This window comes from Bufo gargarizans, chromosome 6 (assembly GCF_014858855.1).
Source record: "Bufo gargarizans isolate SCDJY-AF-19 chromosome 6, ASM1485885v1, whole genome shotgun sequence".
In the NCBI taxonomy this organism is placed as follows: domain Eukaryota; kingdom Metazoa; phylum Chordata; class Amphibia; order Anura; family Bufonidae; genus Bufo; species Bufo gargarizans.
In genome coordinates this window covers 174939667-174963292 of record NC_058085.1, presented here as the reverse complement: position 1 = coordinate 174963292, position 23626 = coordinate 174939667, and the positions used below count along the sequence as shown (strand labels likewise).

Here is a 23626-nt window from a genome sequence, read left to right as displayed (position 1 = left end):
GTACCAGCCCTAAACACATATATAGAACAGAAGTGCACGGAAGCGCCAATGTGTGGAGCTGTAACTACGGTAAAGGAAAATATATGTTCTTTACGGCCCACTGGGTAAATGTAGTTCCTGCCCAGCCAAGCCATCAACTTGGTCAGGTGACGCCACTTTCGCCTCCACGTTCTTACGCCAATGGTCCTGCGACAATGTCCACCTCAATTCGCAATTCGCCGCAAATAAATTCAAATCAATTATTTTTGGAAAATTTGTCGAAATTCGCTCTTCTTTAACGTTAAACTAAGGTGTGTCCTGGAATTAGAATAAAAAAGGGTGTTTTCAAACTTCTAATCAGTCTGCCTATTTAAAGGGTGAAAAGTAGTCACTGTGTTGTTTGGTAACAATAGTGTGTTCTGTACTGAATATCAACCAAGGAAAGCTAAAGAGAGAGTTGTCTCAAGAGATTAGAAAGAAAATTATAGACAAATGTGAAAGGTAAAGGCGATAATACCATATTTAAACAGCTGGATGTTCCTGTTACTACATAGTATTCAGCCGTTTAAGGTCTAAAGGATGGAAGCCAACCTCCCAGGATATGGCTGCAAGAGGAAAATGTATGACAAATTGAAGATAAAATATGAATAGGAACTAAAGAGTCCAGAACATTCTGAGATTAGAAGAGAGCTCCAAGGTCAAGGTACATTAGTGCCATATTGTACCATCTATTACTGACTTAGCCAAAGTGGACATAATCGAAGACGATCACCTATTGGAGACAGACTTATATACCTTCATTCAAGCCTGTCTTTAACAATGAGGAAAGTCAGAAAGAGCAAAAACTTCTTTCTCCGTGTTCTAGTGATCTGTTGGGGTCTTAGTAGTGTTGATCGAGCATGCTCGGCCAAACACTAGTTCAGCTCGGTACATGGCGGTATTCGGCCCAATACCGGATGTGCTCAAGCGCAATGCTCGAGTCTCCTGGCCGCACATTTTTTGACTGTTACTCAGCCAAAAAGCCAAAAAACGTGCAGGTAAGTACTGCGCTCACTGTAATGCCTTAGCCATGTTGGTTACTGGCATTACAGTGATTGGCTGGCTGGAATGCGTCATCGGGTGCTATAAAGCACCCGATGACGCGTGTTTGGCTCAGTCTTAGGGAGAACTGTTCTGAGGAAGGGACAGACAGTGTAGGGAGTGATATATGAATATTTTTAGTAGAAAAACTTTTCAGAGACCCAAAAGTCCTTTTAAGGAATATTGTTGTGTGTGTGTCAGCAGCAATATATATTTTTAGCGCAACTTGCGCTAAATAGCTAAAACTTTACAGACCCAAAAGTCCTTTTAAGAACTGTTGTGTGTAGCAGCAATATAAATTTTTTGCTGAAGACATCGACATTAGCTGCACCACAACTCCTGTGTAAAGTGTGTGCATCCCCAAAAAATCTGACATCTAGTGTACTTTTCCGTAGACGGTGTCCGCTACGGAAAGTGACATTAGATGCGCCACAACTCCAGTATAAAGTGTGCGCATCCCAAAAATATCTGACATCCAGTGTACTTTTCCGAAGATGGTGTCCTCTGCGGACATGACATTAGCTGCGCCACATATCCTGTGTGAAGTGTGAGCATCAAAAAAATATCTGTGACATACAGTGTACTTTTTCCATAGACGGTGTCTGTTGCGGACAGTGACTTTACCAGCGCCCCATCTGCAGTGTAACGTGTGCACTTAAAAATTTAACTGTGACATCCACTGTACTTTTTCAATAGATGGTGTTTACTTCTAACAGTAACATAACCAGTGCCACATCTGCAGTGTAACGTGTGCGCTGAAAAAATTTATCTGTGACACACAGTGAAGTTATTTGCTTACACGAGGTGGACAGTGACATTACCGGTGGTATCTCTCCTGTATAACGTTTCCTCATCCCAAATACCTGTGAATATTTTTTTTATTTGCCGCTGGTGACAGCATTGACATTATTTGAGGGATATCTCCTGTGTGATGTTTCCACATCCCATATACCTTTTTAAAATTATTTGCTCATGCACTTCCAAATCCTACACTACTGTACGTGTGACAGACTTTCAATCATATATAACATTTAATATGAAGAAGGCAAGCAGTAAGGAATGGGGCAGTGGCCGTGATGCTGATGGTGCACGCAGAGGCCGTGGCCCTGGGTGCGGTGAAACTGTGCCTGCTGCCAGAGCACAAGAAAAACAATCATCCACGATGCCTAGCTTCATGTCCCAGATTGCAGGGCGGCGCAGGACACCACTCTTGAAGTCGGACTAGTGCGACCAGGTGGTCGGTTGGATTGCAGCAGATAATACTACCAGTCGGTTAAGCACCACCCTGTCTTAGACCAAGTCCAGTTTCAGTAGCCAAGAGTTTGCTCAATCCAATCCTCACCCTGATCCTCCTTCCTCCCATCATGGAGAGTCTGGGCAAACAAGTGATCCCACAATCGGATATTCCAAGGAGCTCTTTTCAGCACCATTCCTTAATTTGGCCCTCTCGCCAAGCACGCTTGAAGAGGGACAGATCTTGTGCCCTGATTCCCAAACTCTTGAGCATCCACATTCAGAAGAAGATTGCAGTGGGGAACGGCAATTACTGTTTAATGAGGTGGATGATGATGAGAGACAGTTGCCAATAACTCAACGGCAATTACTGTCTCAAGAGGTTGATAAAGAGGATGAAACACAATTGTCAATCACTGAGGTTGTGGTTAAGTTATCAAGTCAGGAGGATGAGCAGAGTGGTGAAGTGGAAGAGGAGTAGGTGGACGATTAAGTCACTGACCTAACCTGGGAAGATGGAAAGCCGAGCGAGGACAGCAGTACAGACGGGGAGGGATGTGCTGCACTGCAATAATCTCGTAGAAGGCAGTGGGGTGGCAAAAGGAAGAAGGCGGGCCACACCAAACAGGCCCACAACTGTTCCACGGTTAACCCCCTGTGGAAATCTCCCTTGCCAAGGGGTAGGTGATCCATAGTATGGCACTTTTTTGAGGCAAGTGTGGATGACAAAAGAATAGTAGTTTGCAACCTGTGCCGTGCCAAAATGAGCTGGGGCGTGAACACTAGCGCCTCACCACCACCAGCATGATCCGCCACATGGCATCCAAGCACCGTAATAAGTGGTACAAATGCCTAGGTTCACAACCTGTGTCTGTGGGTCACACCACTGCCTCCTCTTCCCCTATGTTACATGCTGGCCAATCCCCTCTTCATGGCGCAGGCCCAGATGCCTTCCACCCTGCACCTGGACCTTCACAAGCACCATCAGCGACGACAGATACTTCCATGTCCCAGTGCAGCATCCAAATGTCCTTACCCCAAGACTTTGAAAGCAAGCGCAAATACCCAACCACCCACCCACAGACCAAAGTACTAAATGTGCAGCTTTCGAAATGACTGACCCTGGAAATGTTGCTATTTAGACTTGTAGACACTGAGGCTGTCCGCAGCCTGATGTCGGCGACCGTCCCTCGTTACGCAGTCCAAAGCCGCCACTATTTTTTACGGTGTGCCGTGCCCACCTGACACCAACATGTGTCCCGTAACATCACACATGCCCTGACCAATGCAGTTACTGGGAAGGTCCACTTAACCACAGACGCATGGACAAGTGCATTTGGCCAAGGACGCTACATTTTCCTGGGTGAACGTACACTGGGTGAACATTGTGGAGGCCGGGAGTGAGTCGTACCCTTGGAGGCCAAAGGTGCTAGCAACGCCAAGGATTGCGGGCCCTACGTTGATTAGGGTTTCTGCAAGTGGCTCCAACCCCCACTTCTCCGCCGCCTCCACTTCCACCTCTGAATTATCCACGTGCAGCACCAGTCAGCCATCAGTCGGTAGCTGCAAGCAGTGTAGCATTGTAGTGGGGAAGTGGCAACAGGCCAGGCTGAAGCTGATATGCTTAAGTGACAAACAGCACACTGCCACAGAGCTGTCGCAGGGGATAAGAGACCAGACTGAGCTGTGACTCTCGCCACTCAACCTAGAACCAGGCATGGTTGTGTCTGAAAATGGCCATAACTTGCCTGAGCTACTGGTGAAGGTGTGCCGTGTGTGTCCCCATTTCCGCAAGTCATTGACAGCTTTAGCCAGTCTGTCAATGCTGTAGCAGCTCTGGAAATTGCCAGCTCACTAGCTGATGTGCGACATGAGCACACTCTGGAACTCAACATTCCACTTGTTGGCCAGGCTTTGTGAGCAGCAGAGGGCAGTAGTGGAATACCAGCTACAACATGGTCTTTGCCTTCCCAGTCAGCGCTCCTCTCTTCACAAGCGAGGATTTGGCATTGATGTCTGACCTCTGTGAGGTTTTAAATAACTTTGAGGAATCAACACATATGGGGAGTGGCGATAACACTATTATCAGCATCACCATTCCACTACTGTGTCTACTCAAATGCTCGCTGCTCACAATTAAGGCACACGCTTTGCATGGGGAAGAGGTGGAAATGGGGGAAGACATTACACAGAGTAATAGCCAGACCACCCTCAGATCATCTTCTCAGTGAAAATTGGATGATGATGATGAGGAGGAGGAGGAGCAAGAGACGGTTGCCTCCGCTACAGAGGGTAGTACCCATGGAAGTTTAATTCTGTCCGTTCTGCGTGGGTAGGCAGAAGAGTAGGAAGAGGATGAGTAGATTGAGAGTCAGCTTCCTGATGACTTTGGAGGAAGTGAGATCTGCACACCCGTTTTAAACTTAGGTTCTCATAGAGGACTGTAGTCAATGTATAGCTCAATAAAACCTATTGCATACATAGAAACATAGAATGTGTCGGCAGATAAGAACCATTTGGCCCATCTAGACTGCCCAATATACTGAATACTATGAATAGCCCCTGGCCCTATCTTATATGAAGGATGGCCTTATACCTATCCCATGTATGCTTAAACTCCTTCACTGTATTTGCAGTTACCACTTCTGCAGGAAGGCTATTCCATGCATCCACTACTCTCTCAGTAAAGTAATACTTCCTGATATTACTTTTAAACCTTTGCCCCTCTAATTTAAAACTATGTCCTCTTTAGCAGTTTTTCTTCTTTCAAATATTTTCTCCTCTTTTACCTTCTTGATTCCCTTTATGTATTCAAAGGTTTCAATCATATCCCCTCTGTCTCGTCTTTCTTCCAAGCTATACATGTTAAGGTCCTTTAATCTTTCCTGGTAAGTTTTATCCTGCAATCCATGTACTAGTTTAGTAGCTCTTCTCTGAACTCTCTCCAAAGTATTGATATCCTTCTGGAGATATGGTCTCCAGTACTGCGCACAATACTCCAAATGATGTCTCACTAGTGCTCTGTAGAGCGGCATGAGCACCTCCCTCTTTCTACTGTTAATGCCTCTCCCTATACACACAAGCATTCTGCTAGCATTTCCTGCTGCTCTATGATATTTTCTGCCTACCTTCAGTCTTCTGAAATAATGAACCCTAAATCCCTTACCTCTGAGGTTAGAGCTGTATCGCTGATTTTATATTCTTGTCTTGGGTTTTACGCCCCAGGTGCATTATCTTGCACTTATCAACATAAAATTTTAGTTGCCAGATTTTTGACCATTCCTCTAGTTTTCCTAAATCCTTCTCCATTTGGTGTATCCCTCCAGGAACATCAACCCTGTTACAAATCTTTGTGTCATCAGCAAAAAGACACACCTTACCATCAAGGCCTTCTGCAATTTCGCTGATAAAGATATTAAACAATATGGGTCCCAGAACAGATCCCTGAGGTACCCCACTGGTAACAAGACCATGGTCTGAATATACTCCATTGACTACAATCCTCTGTTGTCTGTCCCTCAGCCACTGCCTAATCCATTGAACAATATGGGAGTCCAAGCACAAAGACTGCAATTTATTGATACGCCTTCTATGTGGGACAGTATCAAAAGCCTTACTAAATTCTAGATAAGCGATGTCTACTGCACCTCCACCATCTATTATTTTAGTCACCCAATCAAAAAGATCAATCAGATTAGTTTGACATGATCTCCCTGAAGTAAACCCATGCTGTTTTTCATCTTTTAATCCATGGAATTTTAGATGTTCCACAATCCTCTCCTTAAGTATGGTCTCCATTAATTTCCCTATTGATTTTCAGGCTTACTGGCCCCATAGTTGCCCGATTCGTCCCTACTACCTTTCTTGTGAATGGGCACAACATTTGCTAATTTCCAATCTTTTGGGACGACTCCTGTTACCCGTGATTGGTTATATAAATCTGTTAATGGTTTTGCTAGTTCACGGCTAAGCTCTTTTAATAGCTTTGGGTGTATCCCATCAGGCTCCTGTGACTTATTTATATTAATTTTAGACAGCTGACTTAGAACCTCTTCCTCTGTAAAGACACATGTATCAAAAGATTCATTAGTCTTGTTTCCTAACTGAGGTCCTTTTCCTTCATTTTCCTTTGTAAAAACTGAACAGAAGTATTCATTGAGGCAGTCAGCTAGTTCTTTATCTTCTTCCATATACCTTCCTTCTTTTGTTTTTAATTTAGCAATTCTTTGTTTTAGTTTCCTTTTTTCATGTATGTATCTGAAGAATGTCTTATCACCTTTTTTCACTGACTGAGCTAATTTCTCTTCTGCCTGTGCTTTAGAAGCTCTTATAACTTGCTTGGCCTCTCTCAGCCTAATCTTATAAATTTGCCTGTCACCCTATTTTTTTTTATTTTTTTTATGATTACTAAATGCTATCTTTTTTATTTTAATTATTTTGGCCATTTCTGTACCACAGTGGTCTCTTCCTTTTTTTGCTTTTACTAACAAGCCTAATGCAATTATCTGTTGCTTTTAATATTGCCACTTTTAAGTAGTCCCATTTCTCCTGGACTCTATTGAAACTGTTCCATCTGATAGGGACTGGTATGCCACTAATCTAATTTTAGAAAAGTCAGTTTTTCTAAAATCTAAAACTTTAGTTTTTGTGTGGTGTGACTCAGTCACTGTACTTATAGTAATCCCAAGCTTTCCCCTACAGTAATATCAGATACCAAATTCACATTTGTGAATACTAAATCTAAAATGGCCTCCTTCCAGGTTGGCTCCTCCACTACTTGCTGTAGAGATAATCCCAGTAGAGAATTTAGAATATCTGTACTCTTGGCAGAACTAGCTTATTTGGTTTTCCAGTTTACATCAGAAAGATTAAAGTCTCCCATAAGGATAACTTCCCCTTTCAATGTCATTTTAGCTATTTCCTCAACCAGTAGATCATCTACTTCTTTTACTTGGCTAGGTGGTTTATATATCACACCTACACGAGTTGCCTTATGATTATCAAGCTGCAAGGTAACCCAAACTGACTCTAAATTGGTCTTGCTAACTTGTATTAAATTTGATTTTATCCTATCTTTCACATAGAGGGCCACTCCTCTCCCTTTCTTGCCTTCTCTGTCTTTCCTATATAGAGAGAACCCTGGTATTGTTATAACCCATCTTTGGTGTGTCATAGATTATTTTGAGATCCTCCTGATGACAACAGCAAAGTCTTGGTACTCTGGCACACATGGCTGACTTCATGTTAGGCTGCCTTTCCAGCGACCCACGCCTTATACGCATTTTGGACAACACGGATTGCTGCATGTTCACCCTTCTCAAACCCCTTTACAAAGAGAATTTCTAATTTCTCATTCCTCTGGTGGAGAGGATGAGCAAAACCGTGCAATACCAGAAGGTCCTTGTTGAAAAATTGCTCCAAAAATTTCCATCTGACAATGCTGGCGACAGAGTCTGTAGTTCCTTGGGCAACCGAGGAGGACAGACAAGGGGGACACACAGCAGTTCCAACAGAGGCAGGGCAACACTCTCCAAAGCCTGGGACATTTTTATGACACCATGCCCTGATGCGTGGCGTAGAGTCACAAGGAGGGACACATTTTGGAAGATGGTGAAGGAGTATATAGCAGACTGTGTCAGCCTCCTTAATAATGCCTCAGTGCCCTACAACTACCGGGTATCCAAGCTGGACATGTGGCACGAACTGGTGCTCTATGCCTTGGAGGTACTGGCCTGCCCTGCCGCCAGCGTATTGTCTGAGCGGGTATTTATTGCTGCTGGTGGCATTATAACAGATAAGCGTATCCGCCTGTCAACTGAAAATGCTGACAGGTTGACTCTTATAAAAATGAACAAAGTCTGGATAGAACATGACTTTTCAACTCCATTAGAGGAAAGATGATGAACATAAAGGCACTTTAAAAGTGTTATAATGTACTAAATATACTGTATTCCCATGCACCCTTCCCGCCACAAACAAGGGTATATGGTTGAATCTTCCTTTTATCATCCTCCTCCTCTTCGATCATATCGACATGCTTATTCATTGCATATTATGCCCTCGCATATTATGCCCTCGCATATATTCCCTTAGCATAATAATGTTTTACAGGGTCAGCTCACCCACAGGGCCCCACATATAATTTTTTAGAGGGTCAGCTAACCAGCAGGTCCTCACCCACAATCTTTTACAGGGTCATATCACCTACAGGCCCTAGCAAATAATTTTTTAGAGCATCAGCTCAGCTGTAGGCCCTCGCATATCATTTTTTTGAGGGTCAGCTCACCAGTAGGCCCTCGCCTACAATCTTTTACAGGGTTAGATCACCTACAGGCCCGCACCTAAAACCTTTTACAGGGTCAGCTCACCAGCAGGCCTGCAACTAAAACCTTTTACAGGGTCAGCTCATCAGCAGGCCCTCACCTACAATCTTTCACAGGGTCAGCTCACCTGCAGGCCCTCACATATAATTTTTTTAGAGGGTCAGCTCAGCTGCAAGTCCTCGCATATAATGTTTTAGAGGGTCAGCTCACCAGCAGGCCCTCACCTACAACCTTTTACAGGGTTAGCTCACCTGCAGGTCCGCGTATAAATTTTTTTTGAGGGTCAGCTCACCTGCAATCCCGTGTATATAATTTTTTAGAGGGTCAGTTCACCAGCAGGCCCCTTACCTACAATCTTTTATAGGGTCAGCTCACCTGCAGGTCCTCGCATATAATGTTTAACAGGGTCAGCTCACCAGCAGGCCTATACTTAAAATCTTTTACACGGTCAGCTCACCTGCAGGCCCTCGCATATAATTTGGAGGGTCAACTCACCAGCAGGCCAATCATAATTTTTCAAGGGTGTATTATGCCCTCCTTGCTAGAATTAACAACGTTAACGAAGGAATATTAGACCTGGTTTTATTTACTATGGTTGGCTTGGTAGAATTAGCAAAGATGACGAATGTATTTGTCATATTCCTCAAAACAAAGATAACAAAATATTTTCCATCTTCGTTTTAGCTCCATATTCGTCAACTTTGCTAATTCTAGCAATCAATCAAATAAGAAAGTTGACTAGAGACAGCTAAGCTTTTAATTCGCTATGCGATAATATTACTTTGCTTTTTTTTTTTTTTATAAATAAAATAATTATAATACTTGATAATTATTTTAATTATTCTATTTATTTAAAAAAAGCAAAGTAATATTATCGAATAACAAATTTAACACAGCTGTCTCTATAGTCAACTTTCCAGTTTGATTGCTAGAATTATCAAAGTTGCCAAATATGGAGCTAAAACGAAGATGGAGAATACTTTGTTATCTTCGTTTTGAGGAATATGACGAATACATTCGTCATTATCGTCATCTTTGCTAATTCTAGATATCAAACCAAAAGGAAAGTTACCTTAAGTTAAAATCGCAATATGCGATTATGTAAATCGCATATTAATCGCGATAAATAGAATAATGACGAATATTCGATTCCGACAAATATGAGACGAATATTCAAGCGAATATTCGCGAATTTCGTCTAAATCGAATATGGCACCTCCCGCTCATCACTATTTATGATGTCCTTTCTACGGGCACCATAAACTAGTGAAACATCCCCTTACCAAAATGATAGGTAATTGATCCTACCATTTTGCTAGAATCTTGTATTGAATTGCTCCAGTGCATGCCGATGAGTTCCTGGCTTTATCTGCCCTCTCCTGCTAATTCAGTTGGAAAAAACTGTAAATCAGCGGTAGGTGGGTGGAGAAAGCCAGAAGCTCATGAATATCAGGACTTGACAGGATTTGACAAGACTTAGAACCTAGCAGCGTAAAACTAGGGACAGATTCATTTTAAATCCTTTCTCATCATCTTCAGTGAAGTTTCACAAAACTGTTACTAATACATTCTGGCAATGTATATCACATCAAAGTGAATGGAAGGCTATGAGTTTTGCATATTTTTCGGAGACACACAAAAAAAAAGGCTTTTATATATTTTCCAGACATTTAGCAAATAGGTATAAGAACTTAAGTCAACAAAACTATAATCATTTCACCTCCTAATAATTTACAGGACAGACCAGTCAAATAAATGTTCCAGTGTTCTTATGCTTCCAGCCCATAGTCTGACAGTCTCCTCCACAGATGTGTACAATGTGTTTGGCTTTATGTAAGCTAGGAGGGGGCTAATACATGAAATACTGAGGTACAAATACCATTGTCATATGCTTCATCCCAGCAAACAGAATAATTATAGGCAACCTACAATGCTGCATATTTGTTATGCAATTAACAGTTGTAATCAGCTTGTGTGCAATTCTTTTCTGTCGTTAACCAGATGGTTTTCTTAGGAAGTGTTAATGATTCCTTTGTACTAAACTTGATGTATTATTGTCCGTGTTTCAGTCATTTGCAGAGATTTACATCTACTTTAAATGTTGGTATTTAATGAAGTGTCACTTGTTCAAGGTTAGGCCTCTTTCACACGACCGTTTTTTTTTTCCGTTTTGCGGGCCGTTTTTTGCGGTCCGTATACGGTCCGTATACGGAACCATTCATTTCAATGGTTCCGCAAAAAAAACGGAATGTACTCCGTGTGCATTCCGTTTCCGTATTTCCGTTTTTCCGTTCCGTTTAAAGATAGAACATGTCCTATATTTGGCCGCAAATCACGTTCCGTGGCTCCATTAAAGTCTATGGGTCCGCAAAAAAACGGAATGCATACGGAAATGCATCCGTATGTCTTCCGTATCCGTTCCGTTTTTTGCGGAACCATCTATTGAAAATGTTATGCCCAGCCCAATTTTTAATATGAAATTACTGTATACTGTATTTGCCATACGGAAAAACGGAACGGAACAACGGAACGGAAACGGAACCACAACGGAAGCAAAAAACGGAACAACGGATCCGTGAAAAACGGACCGCAAAACACTGAAATGGACATACTGTCGTGTGAAAGAGGCCTTAGATTGACATTTAAGGTTTAGCTTGGGATTTGTCTTCGCCTGTTATTTTATTAGTTCTGTACTATACTTTTCAGGTAAGTATATAGAATGCAATAAAGATCTCACCTTCACGTCTCTATTATTCCCTTGATTAAAATAATTTTCTTTTAAAAGTAAACTACATTACAATTGTCAATTGATTCAAATACAGGCTGTATCTCCAACACAACCTTTTACAATTTACACTAAATATGCACCATATTTGTCATTTCTGTTCAAATGTATGAACAGGTGTATGAAACTGCCTAGGCCAGTGATAGCGAACCTTTTAGAGACCGAGTGCCAAAAACTGAAACCCAAAACCCACTTATTATCATAAAGTGCCAAGACGGCAATTTTACTTGAATACTACAGTCCATTTGCCTATCTTCCATGTACTTTATCATTTATGGTACTTTCACACTAGCGTTTTTCTTTTCCGGCATAGAGTTCCGTCCTAGGGGCTCAATACTGGAAAATAACTGATCAGTTTAATTCCCATGCATTCTGAAGGGAGAGAATTCCATTCAGGATGCAATACGATGTCTTCAGTTCAGTCACTGACTGGCGTTTTGTACAGAGGAAATACGGCAGCATGCTGCGGTATTATCTCGGTCCAAAATTCCAGATCAGTTGCCGGAATGCCAGATCCAGCATTAATTTCATGGAAATATATTGATGTTGGATCAGTCCTTCTGGTCTGCACATACACAGACAAGTAAAAATGTGAAAAAAAATAGAAACGGATCAGTTTGTCCGTATGACAAACAGAGAGACGGATCCGTTCTTGCAATGCATTTGTGAGACGGATCTGTATCCGGATCCATCTACAAATGCTGTCCGTTTGCATGCAGATTGCCGGCGACGGAACTGCTTGCCGGATCAATCTGCCGCAAGTGTGAAAGTAGCCTTAGCTATAATAACCTGTCTACATTCAATGCGCTGCCTGTACTGTTCATAGTGCGCCCTGCACTGATGAATGGCATATTGGGGTGTCATAGATGGTTTCCAGGGTGTGAGTGCCCACAGAGGGTTCTGAGTGCTGCCTCTGGCACCTGTGCCATAGGTTCGCCACCACTGGCCTAGACTATGTGGAAAAAAAGTACTGCGGCATCCACCAGTTATACCTATAGGACTTTTTATGACATTTCATAAAAGTCCAAAGGCATTAATATGGAGTTGCCCTCCCTTTGCAGCTAAAACAGCTTCCACTCTCCTGTGAAGGCTTTCTGTATTTTGAAGTGTGTCTGGAGGAATTTTTGCACCTGCATCCACAAGAGCATTTATAACTAGTGTGCGAAGCAAGCTTTGTATGCTACATCCAAAATTGCTTCATTCAAAACTTCGGATTAATGCTATACAGAGATCTGTATTGGAACCAAACTTAGCTTTGGTTCTGACTGGTACCTCAGAACCAAAGGAAAGTTTGGTTCCAAATGTTAAGGTGGTCTCATGCAACTTCAAAAATAACTGACTTTGGCTAATCAATGATCCAAAGCATAATTCAATGCATTTTAATGCTGTACGATAGATTACAGATTTGAGCAAAGCGACTTCGGATATAACACCACTATTGCTCATAACTATTTATAAAAGTCAGTGATGTTAGATGAAAGGGCCTGCCCTGCAATCTCTGTTCTATTTCATCTCCAAGGTGTTTAATATGGTTAAAGTGCAGGCCAGTCAGATCCTTCCACATCATACTCACCCAACCATGCCTCTGTGACACAGTCTTGCTGGAACAGAAAGGACCCTTCCCCGAACTGTTCTCACAAAATTGGAAACATTCAGTTATCCAAAATGTCATGGTATGCTGAAGTATTAAAATTTTCTTCACTGAGGAAAATGGTGGTGTACCTCATACTACTCTATTCGACGCTTGATATCGTGCTTGGTGGTTTAACACTTGCATGCTGATGCTTGGCCATGGAAACGGATACTAGCTCTAGCCACACAATTTTTGTCGAGATGTTAATGCCAGAGAAGATTTGAAACACTACAGTTATTCAGCCAGCAGAGTAGCAGTGACTTTTATGTACTATGTGCCTCAGAAACCATTTTATGTAACTTTACATAGTCTGCTGCTTTGTGGCTACATTGAAATAATACTACTCATAGTTGATCTGGAAAAACCCAGTAGGAAAGAAATTTCATGAACTAACTTGTTGCAGTTGTGGCAACCTATTACAGTACCGCACTAGGATTCAGTGAGCTCTTTAAAATGACTAATCCTTCCAGAACTGTTTGTAGCTAGATGCTTTATATATACACCTGTGACAAATGGACTGAATGAAACACTGAATTCAATAATTAAGGGCTGTATCCTTATACTTTTGTCCATATAGGGTAGTTGAATATGTCTGCACGTGTCTTCCATAAACTCACATTAAAACAAAAACTATGGGGAATATTTATCAAACTGGTCTAAAGTAGACCTGGCTTAGTTGCACATAGCATCCAATCAGATTCTAACTTTCATTACTAATAGCTCCTTTGGAAAATGAAAGAAGTAATATGATTGGTTTCTAAGCCAGTTCTACTTTACACCAGTTTGATAAATCTCCCTCAATGTATTTTGCATACAGTTGTCATATCTAGAGTAGAGCGGAAACCTGGATGTTCGGGTTTGATGGATTCGGCCGCAAAAAATTTGAGTTCAGGACCCCAACTTGACCCCAACTTGACCCCAACTTGACCCCATTGAAGTCAATGGTGACCCAAACTTTTGAACACTAAAATGGCTCTAAAAATATAATAGAAAGGGCTAGAGGGCTGCAAATGCCAGATAAATGTGGTTCAGAGCATGGCAAATGTGGATAAGGAAATAACTTAAAATAACATAACATACGTAAAAAAAATAATAATAATAATCTTGATCTAGGAGGATGAGGTCCATATGGAGTAAGAGGTTGAGGAGGCAGTGGATGTGGCGGTGTAGGTGGAAGTGGCGGTAGAGGAGGAGGAGGTAGCCTACACTGTTTTTGGGTTAAAATTTTTATAATTTTTTTGTAATTAGGGTACACCCCAAAACATTGGAAAATGTAACCTGTGATAACCCCCTCCAGCCATGCTAAACAAACGTTCAGACAATACACTGGCTGCAGGGCAGGGCAGGCCAGCACCTCCAAGGCGTAAAGGGCAAGCTCAGGACATGTGCCCAATTTGGAGACCCATCAGTCAGTACGTGTAGGTGTATGCACACATACTACTCCACCATGTCACACGTCCCCGCAATATCCACAATCCAATTAGAAATCTGCTCTATCAACTTTCGATGTTCTTTTCTGCGCCTACCATGTTGATCAAAAATTGGGGAATTTCACACGAGAATGTAACAGACAAATAAGTGAAATTTATTTACCTGTATACTAGGTAGAGCAGGGGTATATCACACCCAAAAATTGGTGAATTTCACCCAAATAGGTAACAGACAAATTAGTGATTTTTTTTACCTGTCTACTAGGTATAGCAGTGGTATATCACACCCAAAAATTGGTTTATTTCACCAGAAAATGTAACCGACAAATTAGTTAAATGTTTTTACCTGTCTACTAGGTATAGCAGTGGTATATCACACCCAGAAATTGGTGACTTTCACACGAAAATGTAACAGACAAATTAGTGAAATTACATAAAATAAAATACATACAAATAAAAAATAAAAAAACTTGATTTATGAGGTGGAGGTCAATATGGAGTAGTAGTTTGAGGAGGTGGTTGACGTAGCGGTGTAGGTGGAATCGGCGGTGGAGGAGGACGAGGTAACTAACACTGGTTTTTGGTTTTTATTTTTTTATTATTGTACACTTCAAAAGAGTGTGAAATATCCAAAATACAACAATGAGCAATTGCGCTGTAGTATAACAATGGCTGATTAAGGCCGGTATACATGTCTATTCTGCACAAGGTATTGACAAGTCCTGTGGGATCCATGCCTAGTTCATTATTTAGATGCTGGGTCACATGCTGCACTGGCCAATCATAGCCATGCCATGGCTGTGATGGCTTCTAAGGGCACACAAATTAAACGCTTGTTGACTGGCTGCTCTGCAGCCTTTCAAAAAGCTCCATTAACTCGCCGAACACCAAACTCGAACCAGGAATTTTACTGAAAAGTTCGGGTCCTGAGTCCAAAAATCCTAAAGTTTGGTATGAACCCGAACTTTACAGTTCGAGTTCGCTCAACCCTAGTCATATCTAAAGAAACATATGAAAAATTAATACTTTGAAAATGACCGGCTAGTCATTATTATAGGGCATGTTCACTGTATAGACAGATCCCATGGGTGCTTTAGGGCCCGTGGAATAAGGGAGTCTTGTCCTGAATTGTGTCATCCTGGTGGTGCTTTCATGTGTAGGACTCAACATTGTTATTAATCAAAGAGGAGTCAAATTGCCCTAAGGATCACGGAAAAGGTGTGGGGTGGGCAATAATGATCAGGCACTTCTGTCTTTGGCAGTATAATATTGAATGTCCTTTTGGATCTTTTGATGTAGCGTTACTTCTATATAGATCACTGGCTAAGCAGACTGATGTATAGCTTTGTAGGGAAATACTAATTATAATTTTAAATTTATTGACTTAAATCTCTATTCACTATGGGCCTATGAGTTCAAAGGGTAGTCCTCCTCAGTTATTGCTGCATTCATACTCACAAAGAGAAGCCACAATGTTGTGCCATTTAGCTTAGCCCATGCTTAGCATATTTACAAGACATGTACTTTGTTTTCATTTCATTTTTTTTTTCCTTTGCACTGGAATTAAGTTTTCTTTTAAAGTAAAGCTAATATAAAACTAAAAACTAAAAAATATTTTAGCTGCAGTGTTAAATTCTTATCCACTCCCCCAAAAAAATATTGTAATTATTCTATTTTCATTTGTAGATATTCGGGGACTACAAGGATTTCTGGACCAAGCATCAAGATTAGGACTTGATGTTTCGTTGCAAAAAGTAGACAGAAACATCAGTAAAGTTTTTGCCAGCCTTTTTACCTCTATGAAAACAGAAGAACTGAATCGGTACCGTGATACCTTACGCAGAGCAATTTTACTTCTGAGTCCAAGAGGAGCACAAAACTTCATTAATGAGGTCAGTAACCCATTTATATTGCTAATTGGACTTTTTGAAGGCCATGTTCATGGAAAACTGCATTTAAGATATGATTTGTCAGGCCAGCACCATGCCATTCTGTGATGGTTCTTGTTTTGGTAGGGGTATTTGTTCCCTGAAAAAAATATTCATTTGAGTTTTACTTTAGAAAAGACTGGCTATAGATAATGATAGGTACAATCTCTGGCAGAGAAAAGTAAATGTAACAAAACATAATTTTATCTTTGCTGGACAGAGAGAAATTGAGAATTTTAGTGCAAGACAACCCCAAATATACATGAAGTCTGTCATGTTACTGGTGACAATATCTTAATGTGTTTTCTATCAAAATCCAGTGACAGTGGCTTACTGCATTGATGAAGTGGGGCAGAAAGACCACATGCTTTATCAATGAAGACATTTATTTATTTTCAAGGTCAAAAAACAAACAGTCAAAATACAAAGTCCAAAATGATAAGTGTTCAGAAACTAGAATGCTAGAAAGCAAGCCATTTAATGCAGAAAATCTATGAAGCTATGAGATTGAATCAATTGATCTTGCCAGGAAGATGTGGTCAGTTTGGAAGATTATAACATTTTATATTTTGTGCTTATGAGATAGAGATGATCTGATCTCTTCTGAGCTGTAACACTTACAATTCAGTGAATAGTACATAGTGATGAGAAAAGGAAAATAGGACTTTAAATCTTCATTTATGGAGACTTGATATAGTTTGTTACAACTAGCTGGGGCATACATAGAGGTTTAAAGGGAATGTATTGTCAGAAAATGACCAATTGTTTACATCAACTTTAAGTTCAATATATTTTTATTAATAGTGCTACTATGCTTATTTTACCTTGTCGCTATCCATAAAACAAATCCTAAAATCCTACAGCTTTCTCATTGGCTGCTAAGCCTAAAAATAGGCATTTCTTGGTCTGTACAGATGACCTTTGAGTAGTCATCTCATTATTATTACTGGTAGGATTACCATGAAGCGCCCACCGTTCATAATAAGAAAGCTAGAAAACTCTCTCATAAAAGTCAATGTACCCCTCTAGTTTATGGACCATGTGGCTGCTGTAAAATATATCTCTAAATGCTGTCAACAACAGCTCAAGCAATATGGCCACCTACATAATCATTGTTAAGGAAATAAACTATCTTCAATATCTGCAATAGAAGCAAATTAGAAAAAAAGAGTGTGAGTTAACAGAAAACAATTATGACCCAAAAGCAAACAAGATTTTCCTGGTAGTGTATGTGCTTGTTTGTCTCATCTTTCAGTGAACCTTGGGTTAGCTTCCCACATCCTTGTTTGATTATGTTGTAGGACCTGTAGATACGGTAGGAGATTCATGTGCAGGTTTTCACCACACATTACAATAAGGGCCCAATCTGGCCTGTACTTTTCCTGTAGGGGCCCCATAGCAGCCATATTGCCTCTATCACATTTTTACACTTGTATGCTAGTGTTGAAGGATTTTTAATAACGTTAACTGTGTTTTTGCATATCATTTTTAATGGGACACCTCCATCAAACAGAGGTATTTTTTTTAACTCAATATTCACAGAAAACTATTTTCTGAAGTATTTTGGCTGCTTTATTTAACAGTACTATACTATTGAGAGTTACATTTTGAAAAATAATTTTGTTACAGTCAGCACAGAGTTAAAAATATATACTATAGATAGGTATATATGTAACTCGTTGCTTATTTTACTACTGAGGGGAATTTATCTGTTAGCAAAATAGTAGATTAGTAGAGTTAGGATCACAGTATGACAGAACTCTGGTGTTCCAATAGGCCAAGATACATATGCCCACAAAAGAGTGTACTTATTTGTGCAATGTGGGATGCTCTAATTTAGTCTTTCATCCCAATTTCCTCGCTGGCCACAGTGAATGAGTAAGTTAAGCAAGGTGTTTGCTGTACTAAAACAAAAAAACAAAGATTGAAGTTTAGAGCCAGGTAAGGAAGTAGAATATATGGAGTGAGTTCCAAACATTATATCCAGAGAACCATCCACCCACTTTTTGGAAAAATTCAGTTTGTAATTGGTGATTATTTTTAGCCAAACAAAAAGTAACCCACGTAAGATATTTTATTTTCATCTGATAGTTGGATATATGATCTTTTGCTTATTCCTTCAATGATCATGGGCGTCTTGAGCCTTACTGACCAAATTATTTGAATAAAGCTTTTAAAATGTTACATTATAAAGGTGATTTTTTAAAAAATATTTCAGAGCCTACCAAAAATTTCAATTTTTGGGGATACTTGAACTTTTTTTTACTATTTAAAATTACAATGGATAACAATGCATTTTGTAGGCTTTTTATTTTATTATGCAGTGTTTTAAGGTTTGAAAAAAAGGAATCCTCTAATTTTCCGATCCACAGGAACATCAAATATTTGTACCTTGTTTAACTAATCACATCATTATAGCCGCAAAAGCTCTATTTAATCTTTACATGTATTGCCCTTACTTACATTAGGCCACATTCACACTTGCAGTTATTTCAATCAGTTACTGTGAGCCAAAACCAGGTGCGAGTCAAAAGCCCAAAACAAGTGCAGATCTTTCAATTATACCCGATCTCTGAGTAGGCTTCACTGCTAGTTTTATTAAGACAACAGATCCTGGACATACGTAAATGCACTTTATCAAATTATTTGCAAATAGTCCTCCAGATTAACAACTGCCTTATTTTCACATATGTCCTTGTTACTTATAATTAAAACATAACTTTTAATTATCACTATATAAAATAACCAATAGACCAATTAAATCTTGGTAAAACTCTCAGTGTGTCACATTCTTTTTCCGTTTATTTCTTTAGCGTATAAGTCCTGTTATTCCCACAGTGCTACTACTAGCTTGGGACTGTAAGGTGCTGATTTTTGCCCTCTAGTTTCAGCTCACTCTTATCTACATGTATCTGTGTCCCTCATTGCTGCTAACTTGTTGACTAAATCTTGTACTGCAAGATGCTTCACTCCTGCTCTAAAAACCTTCAAACACCCCCTGTCATGTTTTGCCAGACACTCTGGCATTTTCAGGGGAACGGGCAGTGAGAAATGTGGGATGGATTTTTTAATGTCTCCCATACTGACATCATAGGTCCTTGTCCCTATCATGCCGACCATAACCACGGCTTTTCAATGTGTATTTTGCTTTAAGCGCTGCTAGTGGAGCGCTCTCCCGTTTCTCGTCCCTTAGGCAATGACTCACCTATTCATCCGTGCTGCTCGTAAGCATGTCTTGCTGCACATGTCAGTGGACTTAGACCCCACTCATCTTCATTCTATTCTTTCTTCCCACCACCCTAAAAATAAATTTGCAAAGCTTGATTCACAAATCATGCCCATTGCAGTGCCAGTGGTCTGTAAATAATATTTTCCATCAAAGATTAAATAATTGTGAGTTAACAAAAATTGTAAAATGTAAGAACAAAATTATTGTGTTTCCGAAAGTGTATTCCCTTTGTGCTAAGGTAGTAATTAGTTGCTTGTAGTCCCAAATGAGGTTGAATGGTAGTATACAAAGTCTCCACATCCAGGCTTGCAATAATCATAGTTTCACTAGCTTGTATGTCTTACAGCCTGACTAAAGCATCTTTTTGTAGCCTTCAAATAAGATGACAGACAAGGTACAAATGGGGATACACCTTGGTCAAGATAACTACTTATGCCTACACATAAACTTTGATTGCCTGATACAATAGGTCTACCTGGAATTGGATTTCTTTTTTTGTGTACTTTTGGGATGGCGTAGAATGTTGCTAGAAAAGAATATATAAAAAACGAAAAATAGATATAATTCATATAAGATCATAATAGAATGAATAAAAAGTTGACACTACTTAATGGAATAAATGATAAAAATATGTGGAAAGTTAAAATCAGCTGACAAAGTGAGAATGGATGTACTATTGATAATACTATTTACTGTATAACCCTTTGTATTGCAACATTGCAGACATTGTTATACAATTGATGGAGGATAATAAAACTAAGTCTTAAAGTATGTATGGTTATAGCAAGCTATGAGTGAGAAGGCAAAGTCCAGAGACATGTGCAGAAGTAAAGACACATTGCTTTTCTTCTAAGTCCTGAAGCATGCACAGTCAGTGGATGAAGATGAGCGGAGTCTAAGTCCGCTGACATGCACAGCAAGACATGCTTATGAGCAGCAAGAAGGGATAGGTTAGTCATTGCCTAAGGGAGGAGAAATGGGAGAGCGCTACAAAAGCAGCTCTTAAAGCAAAATAAACATTGAAAAGCCATAGTTAACGGTCTGCATGATAGGGACAAGGACCTATGATGTCAGTATGGGAAGCTTTAAAAGATCAATCCCACATTTCTCAAACACTCACTGCCTGTTCCCCTGAAGATACCATAGTGTCTGGCAAAACATGTCGGGTGGCAGTTTTTGATGGTTTTTAGAGCAGGAGTGAAGTATCTTGGAGTACAAGATTTGGTCAACAAGTTAGCAGCAATGAGGGACACAGATACATGTAGATAAGAGTGAGCTGAAACTAGCATGTAAGGATCAGCAGCTCACAGTCCCAAGCTAGTAGTAGCACTGTGGGAATAACAGGACTTATACGCTAAAGAAATAAACGGAAAAAGAATGCAACACACTGAGAGTTTTAACAAAATGTTATTGGTCTACTGGTTATTAGTGATGAGCATCAGGGGTCATATTCAGATTCGTGATATTTTGCGAATATTTTGTAGAATATTTGTCATATATTCGCAAATTCCTATATTTATTCTATTCTACATTCTTTTTTTTACGTGAAAATCGGTAAGGTAATGATTGCGTAATATGCGAATATTACGCACTCAATACAGGCTTGGGTCAAAAACGAATATATAGCACTATAGAATATAGTGCTTTACATTTGTTTTTACAAATATTCTTTTTTTTTTTCCATCTGAACACATAATTCCTCCCTGCTTTTTGCTTGTGGGCCAATGAGTCATTGGCCTACAAGGAACTTAAGCAGGGTGGAATCATGACTTCAGATGGAAAAAAATTACAAATATTCTAAAAAACTAATATATAGCACTATATTGAATATAGTGCTATATATTAGATTTTTCGAATATTCGTAATTTTTTTAAATGATAAATATAAAAAATTTATATATAGCACTATATTCAATATAGTGCTATATATTTATTTTTTAGAATATTCATCATTTTTTTCCATCTGAAGTGAACACATGATTCCTACCTACTTCCTGCTTGTGAGCCAATGACATCATTGGCCCACAAGCAAGAAGCAGAGAGGAATCATGTGTTCAGATAGAAAAAATGACGACTGTTCGATATAACAAATATATAGCACTATGTTCTAAATATTTGCAAATTCTCGAAGTGCCGATATTCACGATTAAAATTATGTTTTAAAAGTTATGGTTTAACAATAAGTAACAAGGATATATGTGAAAATAAGGCAGTTGTTAGTCTGAATGACTATTTGTAAATATTTCACTGCTGGTTTTGACTCACAATAACTGATGGAAATAACTGACCAAATAACTGAAATGTTAATTTTTATACAGCCTCTATATAAAGACAGTACTCATCCAAGTACAGATTTTTTTTCAGTAAGAGTACAAAAGTTGATAGAGGTTGGGGTTTAAGAACCACAAATTGACAGGCAGGGGTATTTATATTATGTTTGATGTAACCTATATTCTCCCTGACAGGAACCCAATGCTCATGCAAAGCCATTGGTGTCACATATAAATGTGTGGTTTAAGAGATTCATTAACTTTTTGGGTGAATGAGGTGCTTTTTTATGTTAAGACTATGGGTGTTTTAGGATGTGGTGGTGCAAATAATCTTTATTTTTTTAATAGAGTATTTTTATTTTTATTATGGGAAAATGGGGTGATTTGAATTTTTAGATTTTTAGAACAAAAAAAAAACTTTATTGAATCCCCTTAGGAGACTCATTAGATCGCTTGTCCCATAGACTACACTTAATTACCACTGCAGCATATGGAAGATTCAGTATGTCCCTGTGGAGTCCTGCCTATACCGGGATTCCATAGGTATATATTGCTGTAGTTAATTTATAGTAACATTTTGTAGGAGAAATTTTACGGCTATTGTGCCCTCTTAACTTATCAGCAGGCACCATGTTTAGAGAATCAACTTTCAGCGGAGGTTGGGGGGGGGTCATTGTGCAAAAACAGGTTAAATGTTTTCAGGACTCATGCAGAACACCTGTGAGCCCACTTTCCCACCCAGACACAGTGACTAACATTTTTTCCTGTTGATTGTATATTCAGAAGCAACTGTCAGTGTGACAGTTGCTCCTGAATATACAATCAACAGGATCATTTGGCAGCATTTCAATAGGATCATTTGGCAGCATTTCAATAGATTTTTACATGAAAATACTAAATTAAATAATAGAAAGCTATGTATCTCCAAGTTCAACATCTCTCCCATTATCTTGTTCTGACATTAGATAGGTTTAGCATAAGAGTTTAAGAGACCTGATAGATCCACTTTCTCTGTTGCTTAAAATCAAGCATCCATTTTAATCAATGAAATGGCTTTCTCTTTACACTAAGTGTATTCATTGAGCGTCTGGTGTTCGAATAAAGATGTCTCAACACGCTTACATTTCATTCAATAAATTTGCACAGTAAAACTATTAAATTAAGAAATCAAACACTCTTCTACTGAGATGCTTAACATTTATTTTAGCCATGTCCCTATATTTTCTATTTTCTATTCCCCATGGTTGCTGGAGACATTTACATAGATCTACTTTAATGGTTTAGGGATCAAATAATCCTAAATCTTCCACTCTTGGGCTGAATTTTTCACACTATACAGTTTCATAAATTCTTTTCACCATTGACATAGCCATTTGCGATGAACCTGCTATGTGTTTTGCTCGAGTTGACAACCATTACTGTATTGTACTTTAAAGTAAGACAGACTTTTATGTGCACTGTGATGTATGCAGTAAAACTGTGTTTGTTCAGGTGATAACAAGTCACTGATGCCAGTTTGTCTCTTTTTGGACAACTTAGTATAGGAAACAATAGCTTTTACTCAGCAAACTGGTAAAAACAGCTGGTAGCTAACAGAAACAATGCATGACAAGCTGAAATATGGTGGCTAAGAACTGATCCAGCGCTCCCAAGAAACTTTTTAAAGAAATAAGAAAATCAAAACGACTGCATATGGTGCATTGTTCTTTTAAATGAATGTTGGTGGTGGCGATGTTA

At 39.5% G+C, this 23626-nt stretch overlaps 1 protein-coding gene across 1 annotated transcript in view; it reads left to right on the top strand.

Annotated features, from left to right (window-relative positions):
• The window catches only part of GRID1 (glutamate ionotropic receptor delta type subunit 1), a 1225827-nt gene that overhangs the window by 334738 nt on the left and 867463 nt on the right, over positions 1-23626 (top strand). The window contains exon 3 of the mRNA XM_044299563.1: positions 16150-16355. Coding sequence (XP_044155498.1) covers positions 16150-16355 — 206 coding nt within the window. The remainder of the gene's footprint in view (positions 1-16149; positions 16356-23626) is intronic.